Source organism: Vulpes vulpes, chromosome 2 (genome assembly GCF_048418805.1).
Source record: "Vulpes vulpes isolate BD-2025 chromosome 2, VulVul3, whole genome shotgun sequence".
Classification (NCBI taxonomy): domain Eukaryota; kingdom Metazoa; phylum Chordata; class Mammalia; order Carnivora; family Canidae; genus Vulpes; species Vulpes vulpes.
Window position 1 is genome coordinate 126,918,880 of NC_132781.1, and position 26,951 is coordinate 126,945,830.

The window sequence follows — 26,951 nt, forward strand, 5'->3', positions numbered from 1 at the left end:
TTTCATTCCAGCACCTAGGACATGCCAGGCTCTGACATGCCAGGCTCCACCATGCCCAGCTCAGTGGCAGGCAGCAAGGCTGCTAAGATGAACAAAGCACCAACTCTGCCCTCCAGGAGCTCACAGTCTCATAAAACAAACATGTTTATGAGAGAGGTTTTCTTTTATTAATTATGTACCACAAATAATGAGTTCATTAATTCTCGATGCCTATAAGGAGCTGTGATCATTCTTGAATAAAACATTAAAATTCTAGGAATGCCTGGGTGGCTCAGTGGTTGAATATCTGCCTTCGGCTCACGGTGTTACCCCAAGGTCCTAGAATTGAGTCCTGCATTAGGCTCCCCATGGAGAGCCTGCTTCTCCCTCTGCCCATGTCTCTGCTTCTCTGTCTCTCATGAATAAATAAAATCCTAAAAAAAAAATTAAAATTCTAAATTAAGGTTTCTTTTTCAATAAGTACCAAAAAAGACAAGACATATATGTCATCTTATTGGCCTATCTCCTGGATGGGACCGTATTTTCTACTTTTAACCAATATAAATCTTCTTTTACAAGCCATGGAGCATACTCTGGTTTCTTTTCAGATCGTATAAATCTTTCGCCTTTTACAAGCCATGGAGCGTACAGCTATTTTAAATCATAGACTCTCTCAGTCAAGAAATTATAATCTGAGCCAATCCCTTGAAGCCATCTCCTTGGAGCACAATCTCTAATCATTCCCACCTAAAATCCTAAAAGCAAATAGTTACTATTATGTTTCAGAACTAGCAAAAATCCTCTTGTATTCACTGCTGATTATATATAGAAATTTTGGCTTCTCTCTCTAGTTTCTGGCATTATCTAATAATTCTTTAACATGGGTTAGAATGAAGACTTAACATTAGTTATTTTTATTTTTTAGAACTCGGCAACTAGAAAGTAGTTACATACACACAGATTCCACAAATTACAAAATAATACCCTACATATAAAGTAGGCTAAAAACATACTGCTGTAACATGTGTCTATGCATGTGCTGCAATAACACCAAATTAGTGTTTTAAAATCACAGTGACTTGGAAAAGATTAGCATAAAAGCTACACACCTTCAGTAAGGTTCTTCTAATTATACACTGTTATTCCTCTGGTCCCATTTAAAATAGCTGAGATCTTAATCAAATAACATGCTCAATTAAAGGTTAAAAAACATAGTTTTGGACATTTACGCATTCAATAATTAACAGATTAACACAAAATTAAGCCAACTGCCCAAAAGTGATAAACTTGGAAAAGTGGATTTGACTTACAACAATAATACTGAATGGAATGATTATTCCACCTAATAACGCATAAGGTATGGTGTCTTCTTTGTAAGGGTACTTGATGGACTCATCATTACAGAATATTCCTCGTTGGAAGGGGGTATGCCTTGAAGTAAGAATTGCAAAAGGCAATCCAGCTAGCAAAAGGAATAAATGAAAATATCATTAAAATGGTAATATGAAAATTAATTAATGGCAATAATTATCCCAGAGACTGTTTAAAAATGCATTTGCCATGAAAATAAATAAGAGCACACATAAAAAGGAATGCAGCAATGCATGCAACAGAAGTTAGAAAGATTACAGTTTAGATTAAGGTAGGAAGAGGAACGATGCTTAACCAATTTAACTAGGAGTATCTTCTTTCCTTTGTTTCTGCCCAAACACACTAAATGGATTTTAGAGAAGACAAAAAAAAAAAAAAAAAATTGCTTCTTATGCTCTTGTTTGCCGTTCAGAGGGTTTTTCAACCTATTCCCAAACCAATTTGTCACGCATTTTCCTTCCAAAAGTAAAACAGCTTTTTGACATTACCCATTTTGTCTCTATGTTACTACCACATGTAGACAGGACAAGGTCGTGGCAAAACTATCAGAGTATCTAAATAATGTGCTATCCACTTACTTCTGTACCATCTATACCAAGTTTAGAGCTGCTGTGAAAAAGACCTGAACTTAAACCAAGTTTGAGAAAAACAGACAACAAAGTCAAGCACAAAAACACCAAAACACAGTTGTTTTCATTCGTGTTTTCCCTCAAGATTAGGTCTTACACTCACCTCCTAAAAGGTCTTTTCCCTGCAAGTCAGCTTTAAGAATTCAGTTCTCCTTTACTTCACAGAAGTAGACATACTGATTAATATGCAGCATACCAACTACAAATCTAGTTAGCAGAAACCTTCAACATGAGGTCTGTGTCAAGACGTATCCAAGTGTGGAAGATTCTCTCCCTCGGAGATCCATTTTCCCAGCAGTAATGCCATAATCACAAGCTACCATACTCACTGTATGTTCAAGTGTTCTTTCTATGAAGCTCCAAGTCTTAATGACCATTTAAAAGTTTCATTAACTCCACTAAAATCCCAAAGGCTGAAAGACAAACACAACTCTACCACTCTGCCTGAGTGTCCTTAATGTAAATATCAAATATGTTCTATCTCCAGAAGCTAAATGAAAAGAAGCACATTCCTAGTTCTTTTATTTATCTTCCTGTTTCTCATCTATACCCTAAATACATACACCAAAGTTTCTATCTTTGTGTTAAACCAATTGTCGAGTGGCAACCCATTACAAGTCTTTAAGATGTTCACAAGGCTCCCGAAGTATACTTCTAGTAATAGTTATGATTACAAATAAATAAATAAACTAGAACTGACTTTGCTAACTGATACTTATACTACCTCCATGTTTGATTCCAGACTATCCTCTGATTCACCAAATTGCATTCAGAGGAATAGGGCGAAATGCCCAAGCCTTTAATACAGATACCACAGCTGCAGCACAAACATCTTGTACACAAGCAGCATATGCTGTGGAGGCTAATAAGCAGATCTGTGACATCAGTTGCTGCCTGCTCTCTACAATAACTAGATGTCCATCCTTCAACCAACAGCCATATTCTTACCCCATGAGCAAATTTATTTTGTATTCACAAAGAACCATCATTTCTACAGTTCAATTCTACTTGCAATAACTCTATAACATAACAAAGGAAACTTTCTATCTCTATTGCACAATTTGGAATTGAATTTTTCCATGATTTCTTTCTTTTGTAGTAAGACAAGATATCTAGTATAGAAATTAAATCCACATATGATCAGCATCCAAAATGCAGTAGGGGGCAGCCCAGGTGGCTCAGTGGTTTAGCACCACCTTCAGCCCAGGGCATGATCCTGGGGACCCAGGATCGAGTCCCATGTCGGGCTCCCTGCATGGAACCTGCTTCTCCCTCTCCCTGTGTCTCTGCCTCTGTGTGTGTGTGTGTGTGTGTGTGTGTGTGTCTATGTGTGTCTCATGAATAAATAAATCTTTTTTAAAAATGCAGTAGGCTTTATGTCCTTATTCTCAGGAAAAATTCTTATTAATAGACCCAAATATATTGAAAATTTTTCTTAACAAGCACATCCACTAAGTTGGGGTTTTTTTCCCTTTGACCAAAACAACTATGTTGGAAATTATTTTTAGATTTGGAAAAAAAGTTTGTGGGTATTTTTTTTAGGATAGGAAGGAAATAAAATTAAATTCCATGCAAGTATAATTAGCCTATTTTAAAAAACAAGAATATATAAATGGGAAAATATTGAGTGAATCCACTGTCAAAGAATTCTAGTAGGTGCTACCAGGAATACAAAGTTGAATAAGGCACAATACATAAGTGCAGCAGAGAATAAAAAGGTACAAAAAGCTATGAAGGTTCAAAAGAGAAGCTCTGATGATATTCAAAAAGCCAGTGGTTACCATAGAACCCAGTAGAAGGTGTATGGTAAAGACAGAAGTTTTGGCACGTAAGCATCTCTGAAGCCACAGAGGTAAAAAACTCCAGGACGGATATGAAATGAAATGAAGTGCAGGGTGAGGCACAAAGCAGCGGCAACACTAAAGGGATGAGCACAGGAGGAAGATCCACTGAGTCAGATCTGGAGGGTGAAGAAAGGAGAGAGTTACATCATTGAGGCCAAATCCAGAGAAAGCACCTCAGGAGGTGGTGATGCATCCACAATACCCAATACATTTTCAAGGGCCAGACTTAGTAAAAATGGTAATAAGGAAAAGGAGGGCAGGGGGTGCGCCTGGGTGGCTCAGTCAGTTAAGTATCTGCCTTCAGCTTGGGCTATGATCCTGGAGTGCCGGGATCTAGCCCCACATTGAGCCCCCTGCTCAACGGGAGAGCCTGCTTCTTCCTCTCCCTCTGCTCCTCCCCTCTACTCAGGCTCTCTCTCTCTCTCTCTCTCTCTCTCTCTCTCTCTGTCTCTTGCTTACTCATTTTCTCTCTCTCAAATAAATAAAATCTTTTCTAAAATAGGGGATCCCTGGGTGGCTCAGCGGTTTGGCACCTGCCTTTGGCCCAAGGCGCGATCCTGGAGTCCTGGGATCGAGTCCCGCATCGGGCTCCCGGCATGGAGCCTGCTTCTCCCTCTGCTGGGTCTCTGCCTCTGTCTCTCTCTGTGTCTCTCATGAATAAATAAGTAAAAATATAGATAGATAGATAGATAGATAGATAGATAAAAGAAAGAAAAGAAAGAAAGGGTGGAAGCCATACTACAGAGATTTTAGTGAGGAATGATTAAAAAATAAACATTTTTTAAAAAGCAGGAATCCATCACAAATGCACACTCTTCTTTTGAGAGTGTGAGTGAAGAAAAGTAATTCTATCACAGAAGGCCTCAGAAATATTTTCAAATTAATAATATTTGCAATCTCATATAAGTCCATGAAATCTATTATATCAATGTCATTATTCAACACCATTTCATTTTCACTAAACCTGAACATAGACCCCAAAAAGGGGATGGAGAAGATCAAATCACCATTTGTTCAATGATCTATATCAGGCTCAAAAAGATGACCTCGTCCAGATTTCTGCTCTGGGAATTCTGGAATTGGAACAAAGACTGACTCAGTCAGAGCTGGCAAGCAGTCTGAACCATGCACAAGAAAGATTCGCTGAAGAGGCTGAGAACAAAACAGGTCTGCAAAGAAAAGAGAAGTGACTAGCCTGGCCCTTGAAAGTGAGAAATGGGAAAGTGGCTTTGGCTCCCCATTGCCAGAGGGCCTCACTGATCTTGCTATTTTGGAGTTGTTAGAGTGCCCTATATCCTTTCAACAAAACCCAACCTTACTTCAGCTAGTTAGAAAGGAATGGAACTGGATCCCAGGACCCCAGGGTCATGACCTAAGCCAAAGGCAGATGCTCAACCACTGAGCCACCCAGTCTCCCCAGATCACTAATTCTTTGATTACCCTATGTAATGCCAGAGTGAACATTTCCAGATACTAATCCTTGCTTTCATTTCTAATTATTTCCTAAGAATGTATTTTTTATGTGGAATTATAGGCCATTATAGGCCCTTTTTTCAAAAAGGTTATTAGCAATATACTCTATCATCCACAATTGTACAGAAATATGGAGAAATGCAAAAATTTAAGACATCTGATGGTATTAGCATTAACTACAGATTTCAAAGAAAAGAGAAGGGTTCCATTTACTTTTTTATCAAAGTAAATCAAACACCCTTTTCCTTTTACCTGAAAGGTCACATCTCCAAACAATCCCTTTTCATCATCAGCCAAATGACTACATTTGTCAAACAATGTTTTTCTTAATACTTCAGTTTATAAAATTCATTTTCATTCCCTTTTTGGAAAAAAAAAAAAACTATTTACTTTTAAGTATATAGTTTACATACCATAAAATTCATCCACTCTAAGTATATAATTCAGTGATTTGGGCCAATTTACAAAGTTGTATAACCATCACCACCATCCAGTTTTAGAACTTTTTGATTATCCAAACATTTCTCACAAGCCCATTTGTATTCAACCCTTGCTCCCATGGCCAACCCCAGGCAACCTTACTCATGTTTTCTGTTTCTACATAGCTTTGCCTTTCCTGAGCATTTCAAGTGAATGAAATCATTCAATATGTGGTATTTCTTAAGTCCTTTTATCACTTAGCATAATGTTTTTGAGGTTCATCCACATTGTAGCATGCACTTTGTTCCTTTTTTATTGCTAAATACTATCCTACTGCATGTATCTACATCTAATTTATCCATTCACCAGTATAGATAAAATTGGGTTGTTTCAGTTTTTGCCTAGTAGGACTAATTGTCCTCCCTAATGAGTAGACACCTAAGAGCAAAATGGCTGAGTCATATGGTATATGTTTATGTGGTAAGTTTATGTTTAACTTTTCAAGAACTTGCTAAGCTATTTTCCAAAGTCTTCCAAAGTATCACTTTACATTCCTACATTTTGCTTTTTAATACCTAGTCATATTCATCCATATAAGAATCATATTTTGTGGGACACTTGGGTGGCACTGTGGTTGAGTGTCTGCCTTTGGCTCAGGGTGTGATCCCAGGGTCCCAGGATCAAGTCCTGCATCGGGCTCCCCACTGGGAGCCTGCTTCTTCCTCTGCCTCTTTCTCTGTGCCTCTCATAAATAAATGAATAAAATCTTAAAAAAAAAAAAAAAAGGAATCAGATTTTCTGTATGGTAAACTGATACTTACTCCCACATATAAATATAGCCTTCTACTTTCTACCAGTGAATATTTATCATAGTTTAAAAGAGAGTGTCACCACTTCCACCAGCTAAATACCACAAGAGCACTTCTCCATCCTTTACCAGAGATAGGAAATGATAACATAAGGACATGGTCAGAGTGCCTGGGTGGCTCAGTCAGTTAAACCTCCAAATCTTGATTTCAACTTGAGTCAGGGTCATGCGATAAAGCCCCATGTTGAGCTCCCTGTTAGGAGGAAGTCTGATTTGGATTCTCTCTCTCTCCCTCTGCTCCTCCTGCAAATAATGTGTACGAGCGCTCTTTCTCTCTCTTTAAAATGAAATAAAATCTTTAAGAAAAAACAAAACAAAACATGGTCACACAATATCCTTAACTTCTTCCATACAAATATTCAGCATCTTAAAAACATGATATAAACAAAGGTGTTAGTTGGAAAGATTAGCAGTGGGGTGCCTAGTAGAACTGCGAAACCGTGGGCAAGAACTTTTTGTTTTAACACGTGAAGGGAACTCTTCTAATAGTGAAAACTACACAAACATTTCAACAAAATAATGTTTTAAGGTTCATCCATATAGCATAGACTAATATCTCATTCTGTTTTGCTTCTGAATGGTATTCTATTACAGGGATATAAAACGATCTGATACTCAGAGAAGAGAGGCCTGCAACTCCTAAGTCCAAAGCAGCAAATCCTTAAGGGACACGCTGCCCCAGGGCTAAGAGAAGTAGGCATTCCACCTGAGAAATCCTGACACAAAGCTCTCAGGCACCTTGAGGTCAGGGACCACATGTCACTAGCCTTGAAAGCAAAAGACTCCACTGGCAGATAAAAGACACCACCCAACAGAGAGGATGATGTCCATTTGTGAAATACCTCAGAGATCATATTCTTCTCCTAATGCCTCAACAGGAAGGAAAGGATGTAGATGGAGACTAGAGCAATAAAGAACCTAAAGATATAGACTAAACTGTAAAATAATGGGTTTATTATTATTTTTGATACGTTACTATGGCCCTAGGCTAAACAGGTAAGGGAAGTGTGTGTTTACTTAGTCTACCTTATCATGTCATTTGAAAACCTACCTTTGTTTACTCACCGATGGGGAAAATTTCAAGTAGGAAAGAGTCAATTTTGAAAATATGAGTTGTCAAAGATGCTGGTAAAGACCTAAGATATAATCATACTTAACAAGATAGTAAAAAGAATATGTCAACGCCTTATTTATTTTCCTTCTGCTTATATTTAAAGAGCAGAAAGTGTGGTGACTATTCAAGAAAACCTGTGAAGTTACTCTGCCCCATTCATGCATTAAATAAAGTGCACTCGGGTACATGCGAGTACATGATAAAATAAAGTTCAGGGAACAGAGGGAATGAGCCAGAAACAAAAATAATTACTGAACTACATCAAAAAACAAGACTCAAGAAAAAGGAACTAAGATCAGTTTTATTACTTAAAGCACTGAATGCATTTCTTTTGCTGTAAACAATTCAGAGCAGTCACGTTATATATAACATACTCCCAAGTTATATAGAGTGCTGATATGAGTATATTTCATTATTAACATTTACTAGCAGCAGGGTTTTTTAAATGAAAAATCATTTTCTCAACCAGAATAGTAAATTATAACTAAAATTAACTGAAACTAGAATATTCTATTTGAAACTCTATCAACTAAATCTTAAAGACAGAACTCTGAAAAGTGTTTGAACACAATTCAGTGTATAAACCAAAACATTAAAGAACTCCATCTGTAATAGAAGTCTGATGAATTCAGGAAACTTAAGATATAAAAATAACTTATTTCCATCAATGTTAAGGGATATTATAATTCAACTAGAGAAAGTAAGATCTCAAAATCTTGAGTACCATTTTTTAACAAGGAAGCAATCATTCAATTTAACAATTAAGTAGGTTCCTATTACTCTGTACCAGGCACTAGGTTTGAGGTGAGGAAGAACCAAAGATACAGCACAGATCTTACGGTGGTCAAGTTGTAGATTCACCTTCAAAGTAGAGTCAACAGTATTTGTTGATGGATGGATTGGATATTAGTGTGGGAAAAGAGGAATGAAGAATGACCCAAGGTTTTCCATTTGAGAGACCATAAGTTTAAAGTTAAATTAACTGAGGGAAGTTGACTATCTAGCTCAGTCAATAGAGCATGCAACTGGTGATCTAAGAGTTGTGAGTTTAATCCTCATGTTAGGTGTAGAGCCAACTTAAAATAAAAACCTTTTAAAAAATAAAAACAAAAATAAACTGTCTCAATTAAATTAACTGAGGGAAGATTTGAGACAAAATATTAGAGTGGGCAATGGACAAACCTAAGAGTTCATACTTTGATGCATCAAGTTTGAGGAGCCCATTAGATGAGATATCAAGTAGGCAGCTGGACATAAAATCCACAGAAGAAGAAGTCCAAGTTGAAGATGTCGGACAGAAGTGGTGGAAAGTGGATGAGATCACCAAGAAATGAGTATAGATAGAAAAGAGGACCCAAGAACCTCCAAAATTAAAAAGTCAGAAGAGAAGGAATTTGCAAAGAGAATGAGAAAAAGCAGTCAGTAAGGAAAAATTAAAATCAGGGGAGTATAGGAAATCTTAAAAAATCTATCCCCAAACTCCTAGAACTAGATGTACAGCAAAGCCACAGGATATAAGGTCAATCGTATGTCTATATCATAGCAACGTATCAAACAACTGGAAACCAGAATTAAAGGCACAATACCATTAGAAAAAGTTCAAAAAAATTAAATACTTAAGTATAAATCTAAGTACATATATAGGATCTGTACGCTGAAAACTATAAAACATTGATGAAATGGTGTTTTTCTTAAATAAATGTAAAGATGTTATCTTCAGGGACTGAAAGATTTTAACAAGGTAATTATGTCAATTCTCCCCCACATCGATCTATAGCTTTAATATAATTCTTATAAAAATACCTGCCATATATTTTTTTGTAGATATGCTGATTATAAAATTTATCTGGAGCTCAGGTCTTGATTTCAGAGTCATGAGTTTGAGCCCCTACTTAAAAATAAAATAAAATTTATGTGGAAAGGCAGGGGAAGCAAACAGCTAAATAATTCTAAAAAAAATTAAGTTGGAGGAATTACATTTCATGAAATTTTGAGCTACATTATTGTTTTCTCCACTTGATTTTTAGCTTCAATACATATTTTTACCAACCAATATAAAGCCACAGTAATTAAGACGTGATAGAGAGCGGACACCCAGGACTCCAAGATGGCATCATCCTCATCCGTACCAGTAAAGGAGAAGCAGCTCATGGAGGTGAAACTAGGAGAGCTGCCAGGTTGGATACTGATGCGGGATTTCATCCCTAAGGGCATTGCTGGAGCATTTCAAAAAGAGGTTACTGGGCATCCCCGGTGGCTCAGCGGTTTAGCGCTGCCTTCAGCCTGGGGTGAGATCCTGGAGACCTGGGATCAAGTCCCATATCAAGCTCCCTGCATGGAGCCTGCTTCTCCCTCTGCCTGTGTCTCTGCCTCTCTCTCTCTCTCTCTCTAATGAATAAATAAATAAAATCTTAAAAAAAAAAAAAAAGAGGTTACTACTGGTATATCAATGTGAAGAAAGGGGGCGTCCTTGGGATTTCTGTGGTGCTGGCTGCTTATGTGCTTTTCAACTACTGTCCTTCTTACAAGGAACTCAAACATGAACGGCTACACAAGTACCACGGAAGAGGGCCCAGTGTGGAAGCACGTTTGGCATTCCTGACCATGACTTTTGCCTGGCACCCTTGAATCCTTCCATTGCCTAATTCACAATTAATATCCAACAAAAGTTGACTGTTACTCTACCGCTTAAAAAAAAAAAATACATGTGATATACAAGGAAGCAAAGACATAGGTATTGATGAAAGAAGAACAAAGTCCAGAAATATACCCACACAAATACAGCCTACTAATTGCTTTTTCAAAAAGGCACAGGGGATCCCTGGGTGGCTCAGAGGTTTAGCGCCTGCCTTTGGCCCAGGGCGCGATCCTGGAGTCCGGGGATCGAGTCCCACATCAGGCTCCCGGCATGGAGCCTGCTTCTCCCTCTGTCTGTCTCTCTCTCTCTCTCTCTGTCTATCATAAATAAATAAATAAATCTTAAAAAAAAATAAAATTTCTAAAAAAAAAAACAAAAACAAAAACAAAAAGGCACAAAAGCAAGTTAGTGGAGAAAGGAGAGTCTTTTCGGCCAACGATGTTGGAACAATTGGTCATACATACACACATACCAAAAAATGAACCTCAACTTTACCTCATACTTCATAAAAAAAAATTAACACAAAGTGGTTCACAGAGATATAACAATACAGAAAACTATAAAAGTTTTAGAAGACAAATTTTTAGAAGTGTTTTAATAGGGCTACTTTTAATAGGTAGAGTTCTTAGACAACACCAAAAAACACAGTCTATAAAAGAAAAAATATTAGGGCGCCTGGGTGCCTCAGTCACCTAAGCATCTAACTCTTAATTTCAGCTCAGGTCATGATCTCAGGGTCATGGGACTGAACCTCAAGTCAGGTTCCCCACTCAGCAGGGAGTCTGCTTCTCTCCTTCTCCCTCTCCCCTTGCTCATTCTCTCTCAAACAATCTTTATAACAAAAAAAATTATCAATAAATTTGATTCTTCAAAATTAAAAATTTCTACTCTCAAAAGACATTTAACATAATGAAAAGGCAAGATACCCACAGGGAAAAAAAATACATGCAAATCACACATTCAACAAGACTATGCAGCTAGAATAAATGAAGATCTCTCTAAACTCCATGGGAAAAATACATAAATAAATATAAATGTATATAAGTATATATTAAATAAATAGAAATCTCACCAGAAAATAAGCAAAAACTTGAACATATACTTCACCAGAGGATTCACAAGTATTCAGCAACCACATGAAAAGATGTTCAACATCAATAGCCATTAGAGAAAAGCAAATTAAAGTCCTAACTAGAAATACATCACTACATATCTGTTGGAATGGCTAAAATGAAAAATACAGGGATGCCTGGGTGGCTCAGCAGTTGAGTGTTTGCCTTTGGCTCAGGGCATGATCCCAGAGTTCCAGAATCAAGTCCTACATCAGGCTCCCTGCATGGAACCTGCTTCTCCCTCTGCCTGTGTCTCTGCCCCTCTTGCTCTCTCTGTTGTTTCTCATGAATAAATAAATATCTTTTTTAAGATTTTATTTATTTATTCATGAGAGACAACAGAGAGAGAGAGAGAGGCAGAGACGGAGGCAGAGGGAGGAGCAGGCTCCATGCAGGGAGCCCGATATGGAACTCGGGCCCAGGTCTCCAAGGTCACACCCTGGACTGAAGGCGGCACTAACCCACTGAGCCACCAGGGCTGCCCATAAAATCTTTAACAAAAATAAAATAAAATAAGGGCCGCCTGGGTGGCTCAGCAGTTTAGCACCGCCTTTGGCCCAGGGCATGATCCTGGAGACCGGGGATCGGGTCCCATGTCGGGCTCCCTGCATGGAGCCTGCTTCTTCCTCTGCCCGTGTCTTTGTCTCTCTCTGCCTCTCATGAATAAGTAAATAAAATCTCAAAAGGTAAATAAATAAATTGAAAAATACATTAGTGTTGGTGAAGATGCACAAGTGGATCTCTTAATCATTTCTGGTGAGAATGAAAAATGGTATAGTCACTCCAGAAAACAATTTAGCAGTTTCTTCAAAATGTAAACATACATTTACCAAAAGACAGCAATTCCAGTACTGGGTATCTACCCTAGAAAAATGAAAACTTATGTTCATCCTTACAAATATAGCCATCTTTTTTTTTTCTTTTTAAATCAAAGATACAAAAGCAATCCAATGGAGAAAGAGCAATCAATCTCTTTGGCAAATGATGTTAGAACAATTAGTCGTCCGTACACACATACAAAAAACGAACCTCATAGAGCTTTTCTTGTAATAGTCAAAAACTGGAAAGAACCACGATTTCCCTCAAACAGAAAAATAAACTACAATACATCCGTATATTATTCAACATAAAAAATGAATTATCAATATGCTCAGTTGTGAGTAAAAAAAAAAAAGGTCAATTTCAGAAAATCAATTTCAAATATATACTGTATGAATCCATTTATATAACATAAATGACAAAATTTGTCAGGTGTTAGGGACTGGGGAAAGGTATGACTAGAAAGAGTCTAAGGGAGTTTCTGTAGGGTGATCAACAGTTGTGAACAGTTACACAAATCTCTACATGTGATAAATTTCATAGAATTTCACACAAAAACGTAAACACGCACATATACAAACTACATGTAAAAACCGGTGAAATCTGAGTAAGATCTATATTTCAGTTATAGTACTGAGACTTCCACCATAGCTATGTAAAATGTTATCACTGGAGGAAGTGATATAACTTCCTTAAGTGATATGAGTCAAGGGAGGAGGGAACCTGCTTCTCCCTCTGCCTGTGTCTCTGCCCCTCTTGCTCTCTCTGTTGTTTCTCATGAATAAATAAATATCTTTTTTAAGATTTTTAAGAGTCTAAAATTATTTCAAAATCAAACACTTTTTAAGTGTTTTTTGAATGCTGCTATTAGATCAAATAACATGAAGACCACTAGAGGACCACTAGACTAAACAACTTGGGAACTGCTGGTGACTGAGAGGAATTGTTTCCAGGAAGGTAATGATTAGAAAGCAGAATGCTTGAAACTCAGATTATGGAAGGGCTTAAGTTATTAGAAATGGCATCAACTAGGACATGATCATGTAAGTTTAATGGCTGAGACAGCCAATGAACCAGATCTTTGAAATAGGAAAGAGAACTGAGACTTTCTTACTAATTTGGGGAGGCAGAGGACCAGCTTATTCTTGAAAGATTCCCAAGGAGGCTACTGAACTATCTCAAGTACAATAAACTACCAGACATTCTTCCAGAGTTGCTGTAAGGTCTACAGAAAAGCCTATGAAAGCTCTAAATGAGAAGTAAAGTTAGACAAGAAGAAAAGATTAGGGGGAAAAAAATACATGCAAAGCATTTTACTTCCACTAAAAAGGTGAATAATTGGCACTGCCTTTCCCCAAAATACAACAAAGTAGTTTACTACACAGGAAGCAAAATCAGTGAACTCTATTTTTAAAAACAAGAACAGACTTTGATATAGGTGTGATGTTTGTATAAGTGAAACCCATCCTCTTCTCATGGCTTTCTGATTAACAGAAAAGCATCCTTTTCCAGTTAGAGAAATGCATATGAAGAGATTAAATGCTTGTATAAAGTCACACTGAATTTCAGGAGTGGCACAAAGAAACATATCCAAAATAAAATTTTCACTCTTAAAGAGCATAGGTCAGGTCAGAAACTCCTCCAGTAAAGTCAACCTAGGCAGACAAGCTCCACTTTAAGCTTTGGTCACTTGCTGTCACACTAACCCAAGCTTTCTGCCACTCTTTCCTAATCTACTCTTCACTACCTTGACTCACATTCATAACTTCCAACTGATTTAAAAAAAAAAAAAGAAGAAGAAGAAGACTTTACAGGACTTAGACCTACTCCACACTGAAGACAATGAAGTGCTGTCAAAAAGTATGTGAATAAAAGAGTAAAGCAGAATGAGGTTAAAACCCCAACTATGCCCTTGGTAGTTATAAAGGAAAAATACCTACAAAGCTCAGAGAGCTGCTATGAGAAGATAAAGAATCTGTAACCTAGTAGTAATTCATAAACAGGAAACAGCCATAGGATAGAAGACAGGCTTCCACTTACCATATGTGAAAAAGTTCTAAACCAAACAACAGGCATCCAGATTACAATAATTTCAAGGAGAGAAAGTAAAACTCTATAGTAAACAAAATGGGTACCTTTCCAGCTACTCTTTTCATCTCCTTGCCCAATTTTTTTCTTATAGGGACACAGGAAATAAAATCACTCTCCACCCCGGAAACAGATAATTTACAGCACAAATTAAACAAGTCAAAGAGAAATTAATCTGACAGAAAGCTCATTCTTCTCTTTCAAATCTTGAGAGCTCCTAAAAGAATGCTTTTAGGTCTATCAGAAGATTAACACTCAGGTATAAGAATCGATCTGATTGAACACACATACATATTTAACACATAACTGACACACTGTGCTTCAAAACTCCCAGGTTTTCTACTTAGAAACTCATTGACTCACTAGCCCATTCACCCCACTTCTACTGCTTTGCCAGAGACCTCTGCTTACAATCTCCCTAGATACATCACAAATTAGATCTCCACCCCCCACTCCAGCATCTAAGCCAAGAGAGCCAGGCCAACACCACCTGTTGGAAAGTCATTTAATTAAAAAGATGACTCCCTGCTGCTAGTATTATGGTGAATAGCAACTAGTCAAGTAGAAACTTATTTCAGAAGGCAAGGGACCTGCCTTCTGAAAGGTGGTTGCACTGATATTATGCTCTGAACTGGTGTTGACTATTCACAGTCTAAAAACGGGTAAAAACACAAAAAAAGTTTTCTTTCTACAAGTAATACAGAATTCCATTCTCAGGCTCCTGGGTGGCTCAGTTAGTTAAGCATCTGCCTTTGGCTCAAATCATGATCCCAGGATCCTGGGACTGAGCCCCGAGTGAGGCTCCCTGCTCAGCCAAGAGTCTGCTTCTCCCTCTCACTCTGCTCCTCCCCCCTGCTTATGCACTCACTCTTTCTGTCAAATAAATTAAATCTCTGTCAAAAAAATAAAATCTTTCAAAAGTAATACAGAATTCCACTTCTTGTCATGTTAGAAACACAAGTTCATGATAAAGCAGTGAACTGCCATTTTTAAGACCCTCTCTTATTCTCATTCCAAATATAAAAGCTTATAAATAATTGTTAAAAATGGTGAAGAGTTTTTTAATTCTTATTTAAAGGAGCCCACAGGAATTTGGCTACAATAGAATATTAAGTGGTCTTCCAAAAGCCAGATACAGGACATAAGCTATTTATAGCTATAGGGAAACACCAAAATGTTTCATGAGTGACTTCTTTACAGACACTATTTTTGCTCACACTTCACAATTACTGAATAAGGTAGTATTCAAAATCCCTGTGCTACACTGGACATGTTTATTTTTTATGGTTTACATCACCGATTCTGCATTCCAATCACAAATGAGTTAGTTTCACATAAGCAGTTTTACGCTTACATTTTTAAACATAGGTCCTGTTTCTCAACAGAAACTAAATTTAGGATTCTAAATATTTGTTTAAAGTAACCATATAACATGACCAAGGAATTAAATAATTTTAAATAAGCTTTCTTTAAAAGGCTCATAATTGGGTGCTTGGGTGGCTCATCCAGTTAGGTGTCTGCCTTCAGTCCCACATCAGGCTCCCTGCTCAGCATAGAGTCTGCATCAGGCTCCCTGCTCAGCACAGAGTCGGCTTCCATTCCCTCTGCTGCTCCCCTCACTTGTACTCTCTGGTTCTCTCTCTGTGTCAAATAAATAAAATCTTTTGAAAGAAAGAAAGAGAAAGAGAGAGATTTTAGAACTTCTCAAAAATCAGAGGTCTCATCTAGAAATAATGTTCAACCCTTTTAAACCCTGCAGATTTGTCAAGGCTCATGCAATAGAAAAGTTAGAAGAGAATGTCTACTAGTTTTGTAGAGTTGTGCTCAGTGTGTGAAGCAAAAGCTCTTCATCCCTTAACCTTAGCAAAGGCATTCCATAACAACCCTTGAAACGTGGGATCCCTGGGTGGCACAGCGGCTTGGCGCCTGCCTTTGGCCCAAGGTGTGATCCTGGAGACCCGGGATCGAATCCCACGTCGGGCTCCCGGTGCATGGAGACTGCTTCTCCCTCTGCCTGTGTCTCTGCCTCTCTCTCTCTCTCTCTGTGTGTGTGTGTGTGTGACTATCATAAATAAAAATTAAAAAAAAAAACCCTTGAAACGATTTTTTTAAAGATATACTTAATTTTAGAGAGAGAAAGAGCATGCACATATGAGCCAGGGGGGGCGGGTGCATCTCAAGCAGACTTTCCTCCAAGTATGGAACCCAATGAGGGGCTTGATCTCAGGACCCTGAGATCATGACCTGAGCTGAAACCAGAGTCAGACGCTCAACCAACTAAGCCATTTAGGCACCCCAGCCCTGAAACTATTTTTAAGAAAATTTTATGAAGGGACACCTGGATGGCTCAGCGGTTGAGCGGCTACCTTCAGCTCAGATCCTGATCCTGGAATCCAGGACTGGAGTCCTGTATCGGGCTCCTTGTGGGGAGCCTCCTTCTCCCTCTGCCTGTGTCTCTGCCTCTCTCTCTCTGTCTCTCATGAATAAATAAAATCTTTGAAAAAAAAGAGAGAAAATTTTATGAGATGATATTTTTCCCAATGAGTCCTTCAAGAAGCCACAGCATTTAAGAAAACAGCAGTGAAATTCAGTAAGCTTGGCTACTGAGACACGAAGAGAGCTTCAGTTTTCATTACTGGCAGTATATACTCAATATTTATGTAACTTTTCTTTCAGTACATCCAATAAAAATTAAAATTTATCAGAATATTTTCTAGGGTTCCATAAAATGGATGTATTATCATTAACATACTGAATCTACATATTACATCTTCCAAACATAACATGAAAAGCAATCTTAAGAAAATATCCATGATTATGGCAAATTACTTAGGGATGCATCTGGTATTACTTCATATACAGAAAAAGTGCTGGAAAAATTGCTCAGAACTAATTGAATCAGTACTTTCCATAACAACACTGACAAGACACAACTCCATATGGAAATAAGTAAACAGTGAAACTTTTTTCCAACCTAAGAAATCCACCTCCATAATACTATATTTCTTTAACTCAGACATTTCCCCCATATTTTAAGATATCTGTAATTAGGATATATATATTCAATATAACAGTGTCCCATTTTTTCCTGAAAAGCTGTTTTAATGAGGGATCTCATATTTTTTTTTGCCTTTTTTTTGTATATTTTTTATTGGAGTTTGATTTGCCAACATTTAACACCCATCAACTGCCCCCCCCCCTCAGCGCCTGTATTAAAGATGACTTGGATATACAATGTATTTACAAAAAGTTAAGGTTTATTTTCATGGTCCTAGTTATATTATTAAACTTAAGCCAATAATCTTACCCCATTTCACATGTAGCAGTTTTTCATTAATTTTTTTCTACCTAATATATTTTTAAAGATTTACTTACTTATTTTAGAGAAAGAGTGTGCATGTGAGTGGGGGAAGCACCGAGTTTGGAAAGGAAGACAAACAGACTCCCTGATGAGCAGGGAGCCTGAGGCAGGGCTCGATCCCAGGACCCTGAGATCATGACCTGAGCCAAAATTAAGAGTCGGACGCTTAACTGACTGAGCCACCCAGGCGCCCTTTGAAATTTATTTTTATTTTTTATGTTTACTTTTTAAGATTTTATTTATTCATGAAAGACAGAGAGAGAGACAGACAGAGGCAGAGGGAGAAGCAGGCTCCATGCAGGGAGCCTGACATGGGACTTGATCCTGGGTCTCCAGGATCAGGCCCTGGGCTGAAGGTGGTGCCAAACCACTGAGCCACCTGGGCTGCCCCTGAAATATATTTTTAAACACCTATGACATGACATGTCAAGTACGGTGTTCAGCAGTATGGACACAATGGAGCAAGAGAGATCATGCCTACTCTAGTAAACCTTACTGCCTTGTGCCTGTTGGGGTGGAAATGGAAAAAGGCAGCCACAACACCTATGTTAACATGGCAAGTGAAGCAATACACTGTTTTGATACCAGTTTCTTGGATTAGTACAAGAAAGGGTGTCAAGAGAGACGTACCATGACATAAAAAACAGCAAACACCAATAGCATCCTACAGTGGAAGGTGCTTCTGGACACTCTAAGCATAAACAATATTTATGTATTACCTTACAGCTTATAAAAATATATTAACCCATCCATTCTTTCTTCTTCATGACTAACAAGGTCTAATTATCATCTAAGTAGCTATTCAAAAAAACATTGGGCTTCATTTGTCTTCTTTAGGTCACCCTAAAGAAACAGGATTTTTCAAACTGTGTGTCAGAAACAAAGAACTTCAGAAAATCCATATACCTACAGTAAATGATTTCCCTCATCCTCAAACATTATCAAATCTCAAATTCTGGAGATGCAGTATTCTGTAACAATTCAACCCCAAAAAGTTATCCTATATTGTCTTTTTCCTCAGCCATTAATAAAGGGAGTAAAGGCAACTTAAAAAAATTGATAGAAAAAAAATTAAATTGAAAACAATTATGTTACCAAAAGCATAGAAAAATACTTCTAAGTTGTATTTTATCCCTTAAAATTTTTATCTACTTAACATATTCCACTAATAACAGTTGTAGCAAAAATCTTAGGAATAATCAATGCTAGAAAAATACTTGTGCTGAATGCTATACAAAAGCCAAGCATTTTTTTGTTGTTGTTATGTTCACCCGTACAACCATCAAAAGGATAATTCAAAGTACATTATTTTAAATTTTGGCTTAGGAGATTATTGACATTTCTGTGTTTTTTTATAATCATCCCCTAGAATGACTTCACTAAAATCCCCAACCAAAAACTAGAATAATCCACATCTTAGGATAAGGGAATTCTAATAAACAAATACTTCTAACAAAGGAAATATAACAGGAATTCAAATGACACAAAATTTTGAATAAACTTGAAGGTTTTTAGAGCATATAAATTTATAACATTTATATTTAGAACATATAAATGTTCTTCTATCACGAGCTAATAATGATATACAATACATACTTTGATGAAATTCATCATTAACAACAGTAGATTGTGACTAAGACTCTCTCCTTGACCAAATTTTAGTTAGGTTCCTCTAAGCCCTGTTCTCAAGAAGGGTTCAGCCTTGGCCTTCTGTGTTTCTCCGTCCTTACTGAGCCTCCATAGCTCAGCCTTAGCAAGAATCCCCCAGTTGCTAATACCTTCACATGTGATACCTGGTCAAGTTCCTTATTCCCAACTTTTGGTGTCTAAAGTCCTGGTATACCTTGAGTAAGAATCCTGCTACCTTCGATGTTTTCTCTTAGTAATTTTCTATCTCCTGACCTCCACACACTGCTTTGGGCTATAAATCCCCATTTGTCCCTGCCATATTCAGAGCTGAGCTGAGCTCCATCTCTTGCTCCTATTGAATAATCTTGAATAAAGTCTTTCTCACAATTTTAACAAGCGTCAGTATCATGTTTTCTTTAATAACAGAAACCTACTAAGGGAGAAAATGTCCAATTCCTCAGTACACTTTGGCGGATAGACTGAAAGAAGGGGAAAACCTAAAACCTCTTCTTAAAATTACTCAATATAGAGTATTCTGAGTGCTGAATTGTGTTCAAGGCACCAAGTCCATAGAGTTAAAGATACAAAGGTGTGTCTATAACAAAGAATCTCACTGGTCTTTGTTTACAGCCACTATGAAGAGACTAAATTCTTAGGATTTCCCAAGTAACAGGAGTATCTTTGTTATTCATAAACCTGTTAAATCACACCTGTGTTTATGCTGATAAGATGACTCAGGATGGGTCTGATCATCACAAAGATCAGCAATGTATTCAGAGGGGTGGGACTTGGAGCCCCAGGGGACTGAAGATTGAGGCTCAATCAGAATCTGGCCAATGGATCAATCACACTTACTCAAATACGAATCAAATAAATAAAACCCTAATAAAAACACTAGATACCTGAAGCCTGGTGAATTCATCAGAGTGCTGGGAGGGTGACAAGCCTTGATTCCACTGGGAGAGGGCCCAGAAGTTCTGCATTCGTGATCCTCCCAACTCCCACGTTTCACTTTAAGTATATCTTCATTTGGCTGGTACTGATATGGATCCTTTATTAAAAAAACTGTAATAGGGGTGCCTGGGTGGCTCAATTGGTTTAGTGTCTGACTATTGATCTTAGCTTAGGTCTCAATCTCAGGGTCATGAGATCAAGCCCTACTTTGGGCTCCATACTGGGCATGGAGCCTACTTTTCAAACAAAACTGTAATTAAAAAATAAAGCACTTTCCTGAGTTCTGAGTCATTCTAGTGAATTATTAACCTGAGAGTCATGGGAACCTCCAAATTTGTAGTAGGTTGATCAGAATTACAGGTTGCCTGGGAACCCCCAAACTTGTGGCTGCCATCTTAAGTGAAGGCAGTCTTGTAGGGGTAGGCAGTCATGGAAATCCCCTGGGTTTGTATCCAGTTGGTCTGAACTTTGGGTGACCTGGAGAACTTCAAACTTAATGGCTGACAACTAAAGTGAGGGCAGTTTGGAAATCATGAACTTAAACTAGTGGAATCTGACACCCATTCTGGGTGGTTAGCATCAGAAATGAATTATGGTATACTGCTACATGCAAGACAAAATTTCTGTCTCTAAGGAGACAGATAAGATTTATCAGTAGGTCCACTCAAGTCCACAGACAACCCAGCATGAACGAGGTATGGAGTTTTTATTTTGATTTATTGTGCATCTTGAAAATGTCATTATTTACATCTTTTTCTTTTTGAACTTATTTGGAAACAGACAAAACTAACCTCACACAGAACAGTTAAGCTTCTGGAACAACTATGTGAAAATGGGTATACAGTTCAGACCGTTAAGCTTCATGTTTATCAAAATGACAATGAGATAATTTCTAGTGGGTATTAAAATGTGCAAAACAGGGATCCCTGGGTGGCACAGCGGTTTGGCGCCTGCCTTTGGCCCCGGGCACGATCCTGGAGACCCAGGATCGAGTCCCACGTCGGGCTCCCGGTGCATGGAGCCTGCTTCTCCCTCTGCCTATGTCTCTGCCTCTCTCTCTCTCTGTGACTATCATAATAAATAAAAAATAAAAAAATAAAAAAAAGATTTAAAATGTGCAAAACAGTATGTGTTCATGAGAAGAAATAAAAGAGGAAATGCAAGAAATAAAATGAAAGTAATCTTATATACAAGTAATCAGAGAGAACCATTATTACTCTTCTCCTTCCCCTTTCCACTTAATATCTTAAAGAGATCTTTCCAGGTCAATAAATATAAAAAAATGATAAAATGGATGGTATCACAATATTTCCTCACTGGGATAAATCATAAACAGTTCCCTAAGCCCTATTTCTAATTTTCTACTATAAAAAATGATGCTGTAATAAATATTCTTGTAACTAATTCCCTGCATAAAACTGGTACTATTTCATTAGGGTAAACTATTTGAAGTATAATTTCTAGGTCTTAATGATACATTTTTCTTAGTATGTATTTATACTCCTACCAGCTTTGTATATGAATATACTTATTTTCTATACTTGACAAGCTAGGGAAAGCTTTTCCCTTTGCCAATATAATAGGCCAAACCGCTTTCTCAGTGTTGCTTTAAAATGAACTTAAGAAATCAACTCTTTTTAAAAATATCTTTTGGCAATTTTTTTCTTCTACAGACAACTTTCTGTTCATGCTCTTTGCTCATGTTACTTTGGAGCACTCATCTGTTTCTCACTAATTTAATAAGAGTATGTATACATAATATAAAGAGTTTAAGCCTTTTTCACATACATCCAAATATATCCATAGTTTGTCATGATGCAATTTAGGTCACTATGAATAATACAATGTCTATTTAGGAGTTTCAGAAGTTGGCCACAGAAAACAGTCTTTTCACCATTATTTTAGGCTATGCATTTTTACTATAAGGTAGTAAGACAGAGCAATCAAGATCTAAAAAAAAGAAAAAAAGAAAAAAGCAAGTACTCAGTCACTATCAAGACCTAAAAAAAAGCCAATATTCAGTCACTATTCAAGTTAATGTAAAATAACCCATTAAATACAGATAAGTTTTCTATTCCCAAACTGTATACATTTTAAACTCTAGAAAATGTATACTTATTCACTGCAAAATAGGGACTTCTGACTTAATCCTTACTTTATTGTTGCTACCATTACTCTCAGAGTTGGCATACAAATTAACAATCTTACATTTTCTAGAAATGTAAAAATTTACAAAAATAAATGTACATTGAATAAGAAGGGAGAAGATACATGAAGCCAAAAGGAAGGAAAAAAATTGATGTCAAATAAAAAGTGGATCCTTAAAACCCATAAAGAAGCCTTAATTCCAAAAACATGGAAATCTATAGTTTTCTGAATGTTGCATCTTTTTGATTAGCTGATGAACACATTTTTCTAAAAAAGATTACAGACCTCAGATTGTAAAAAGTTACAACCTTAAAAGTATTTTATCATCCAGGGGCACCTGGGTAGGTTGGTTGGGTATCCAGACTCTTGATTTCAACTCAGATCACGAACTCAGGATCATGGGATTGAGTCTTACTTTGGGCTCCTCGCCTGCTTGAGAATCTCTCTCCCCCTCTTCCTCTCCCTCTGCCCCCCTCTCCTGCTCTCTCTCTTAAAAATAAAAATTTAAAAAAAAATTTTATCATCCAAAATCTTACTATTCAAATTACAAAGTATGTTTTGTATTAAGTTACATCAAACATAAATCACCTTACAGAAAATAAAATTGTCTTCTATATCTGGTACTATATAAATTATTTAAAAAACAAATAAATTTATTGTAGGAATGTACAAGAACACCCTCACAATAATCCGCAAGCTATTAACTTATTTAAGGCCCAGAAACAGGCCAAATATACTATTTATTGTAATAAAATAAATTTGCATTACAACATTGTCAAGATCACTTCACTCAGTAACAACATTATGAGAATTAGTATCCCAGAACTTAAGTATTCCTATCCAAGTTCCTATCCATTCCTATCCATTTTCCTGCTATTTTTTTTAATTTAGTTTTATTGCTGTAACTTAAATGCTGACATTTAACATTTGTTAATAACTCAAAAATATCGGTTACAAAAATTAGTAAATAAAAAAGAACAAAACTGAATTTGCAATGTGTTCATAATGTTGTAAAATAAATGTCCAACTAAAGGAAGTAACATCAAAATATTAACTGTCTTCAGGCAATAAAACTAAGGGTGATTTCTTTTTCCTTTATAATAGATTTTCTTAGATTCAGACAGGAGCATCTATTATTTTTATAACTAAACTTTTTTAAGAAAAAGATGAAATGTACCAAGTCGAATAACTAAAAGGAACTTCCTGATCTTCAAGCAATCATCTCCTCAAATACAGGAATAGTTTTTAAATACTTTACCTGGAGATAGCCGCGCCAAATAATAGCTACAACAAACATCTTGCACTTTATAGAAGTACAGTAAGACAGTACAGCATATTTTCATCTAAATGGTAGTACTATATGCTCTGCTGCACATTGTTTCATCAGCCTGAAGGCTAAAATAAGAGTTACGAGTTATGATAGAATTTATTTTTTAGGGAAAAAGTAATTATCTCCATAAACTAAATCCCAGATTTTTCTCCCTTTTTAATGCTATAAAATTAGTTACCACCAAAGTAGAATGTGTAGACAATATACGGAAATATTTACTGTAGCTTGATATATTAAAAACCCAGTCCCCTTTACCTTCACAATATAAGGCTAAAGACCATCCAAAACCAAACAACACAAAACAAAAACCTATTAGCCAAAAAGAAAAAAAGAACACAGACAGGAAATGGAAAACTAAAGAACTAGTTAGGTTATTTAGGACAAAAAAGAGAAAGAAAAGCTAGTTGTCCTATTGTAGGAATAGGCTGCTGAGTCTGCTAATACAAAATTTTTTAAGTCAATTTGCTCAGGATGCCAACTGTCAAAAGACAACTGGTCAAAGGAGATATACAGCATCACTTGCTGCACTCCCAAGACACTCAAGAAGGTAAATCTTTGCTCTTTCTCTTCTATTTCCAACTCACATCAAGAGAAACAGGATAGGCCAAGATTCAGGAATCACAGCCAAGGATAAAGAAAGTAATCACAAAATCTCAAAGACCAATCTTCACCCTATTTGTGAAACTTAACCTAAAAGGAAAGTTTCCAGTTCCTTAAAAAAATGAAAACCAAAATTATCCTAAAAACTGATAAATTATCTGAAAGTCAGTAGAACTTTAAAAAAAAAAAAAGTAAGTTTGGGGATTCCTGGGTGGCTCAGCAGTTTAGTGTCTGCCTTTGGCCCAGGGCATTATCTTGGAGTCCTGGGATCGAGTCCCACATCGGGCTCCCTGCATGGAACCTACTTCTCCCTCTGCCTGTGTCTCTGCCTCTCTCTTTCTATCATGAATAAATAAATAAAATATTTTTTAAAAAGTTTTGATATATTCTGAGGATTTTGTTTTGCGTATGTATTTAAATTCTTTCTCCTGAGTTGTCTTCTCAATCTTAATCAATAAATCTATCTCCTTTCTTATGGTTTCAATTTTCATTTTAAATATGATAAAGTAAGCATCATCTTCATGTCAGCTCTGCCATAAAACAGCTTACTGGGCTTGATCAAGTGTCTGGGCCTAAGTTTCTTAACATACAGAAAGGCACTGGTACAAATGACTTAAATGAACCTTTCTACTGTAAAATAATCATTCTATAGTTCTTCAGGATGATATCACATTGTTTTGGGTGACTCCTCCTTTAACTGCAATTACACTGTCCCTAGATTAAAACAGTGAGTATAGGGATGCCTGGGTGGCTCAGTGGTTGAGCATCTGCCTTTGGCTCAGGGTATGATTCTGGAGTCCCCGGATCGAGTCCCACATCGAGCTCCCTGCATGGAGCCTACTTCTCCCTCTGCCTATGTCTCTGCCCCCCTCTCTCTCTGTGTGTCTCTCATAAATAAATAAAATCTTAAAAAAAAATAGTGGGTATATTCCTCATTCACCACATCAGCACTGGTGAAGACAGTACTATAGATTTACTCCCACCCCAATGCCATCACTACATCCATCCTCCAGCACAACAAACCCATCACTACCTACTTATTAATTTACTTACAGAGGAAATGGGTAAACCAAGCCCCACTATGGTGAGGACAGTGGATGTGACGGTACTGTCATGGTACGGGTACTGGATGCTGTTGTCTTTACAGAAAAAGCCTCTCTGAAATGGATATATTTGGCTCAAATTTAGAACAGCCATAGGCATGGAAGCTGTTGGGGAAGGGAAAAAAAGATACACATGGTTAAATTCAATTCACTTCATCAGGAAGTAAACTCTACTGAATGGGATGCAAATCTTAACCATATTTGGTCCTTTCTGAAAAGGATCAATAGTCCAAAATACCCAAGAGTGAAGATTAAGGAAACCATGCACCATTAGCTTGTCCATATCAGCCCCACCTTTATGAAGTATAAATTATCTTACTTGCGTTGACCTCTGATTTTAAAGACAATCAATAAAAGCAGCCCCAGGAAAGAGAGCAAAATTGGCCCATGAAAAAAATAAAGTTGAAAGAACAGCAAGGTTTTGTACTTTACATTCTGTAACTAGTTTATTTTTAATTGAATTGCTCAATATTTTAAATATGTTTAAGAAAGAAAGGAAAACTGTAAACACATTATCAGTAACATCATAACAACCAAAAATACTCAAGGAGGGTTAAAGATAGAAAAGTTTGTTTCACATTAAAATGTAAACTAATAGGGTAAGGAAAAAATGGAAACCCTAAGCACATTTGATAATGAAAACAGAAAGAGGGAGGCCTGAGTGGCTCAGTGGTTGAGCGTCTGCTTTTGGCTCAGGGCGTGATCCCAGTTCAGGGATCGAGTCCCACATCAGGATCCCTGTGAGGAGTCTGCTTCTTCCTCTGCTATGTCTCTGCCTCTCTCTGTGTCTCTCATGAATAAATAAATATTTAAAAATAAATAAAAGATAAAAACAGAAAGAAACTAGCCCTTTTCCCCCCAAAGATAAATTTAGAATGATTTTATTAGCTCTGCAAGGGTCCCAATCACTTTAGAAAATTATATAGGAATAATATCCATTTGAAATTTTTCACTCAAGTAAAATTAAAGACCAAAGAGAAGTTAAATAACTTAAAATGAGTAGCTTCATATTTTGTTCAAGTTTACCATGTTTTTATGCTTCGTTTTATACAATTCAAACACTTAAGCATCTACTAACTATATGCTCAATATTAGGTTAGTGGGACGCCTGGGTGGCTCAGCAGTCGAGCATCTGCCTTCGGCTCAGGGAGTGATCCCAGGATCTGTGATTGAGTCCCCTATCAGGCTCCTTGCAGGAAGCCTGCTTCTCCCTCTGCCTAAGTCCCTGCCTCTCTCTCTTTCTCTGTGTCTTTCATGAATAAATAAACGAAACTGTTAAAAAGGATTACTAAGTTAGGCCACACAAAGGGAGACAAACTAGCATAAAACAGATGCTAGGTTCAAAAGCCTAAACCATACATATAGAAACAGAATGTGCACTAGAGGAAATTGTTTAAAATGTCATAATGAGATAAATATTTAGGGAGTGATGAAATTGTTCTGTATCTTGATTGTGATGGTTACCCCAAAG

The 26,951-nt window shown here is 37.0% G+C and overlaps 1 protein-coding gene across 6 annotated transcripts in view; it reads right to left on the minus strand.

Annotated features, from left to right (window-relative positions):
• Window positions 1–26,951, minus strand: part of PLPP1 (phospholipid phosphatase 1) — a 94,115-nt gene that overhangs the window by 34,495 nt on the left and 32,669 nt on the right. For 4 of the 6 annotated variants that reach the window (XM_072749936.1, XM_026018771.2, XM_026018753.2 and 1 more), the window contains exon 2: window positions 25,431–25,585. In XM_072749936.1, coding sequence (XP_072606037.1) covers window positions 25,431–25,585 — 155 coding nt within the window. Of the gene's footprint in view, window positions 1–1,289; window positions 1,442–3,760; window positions 3,940–25,430; window positions 25,586–26,951 lie in introns of all 6 variants that reach the window. The other 2 variants (XM_026018760.2, XM_072749937.1) reach the window with 2 other exon arrangements.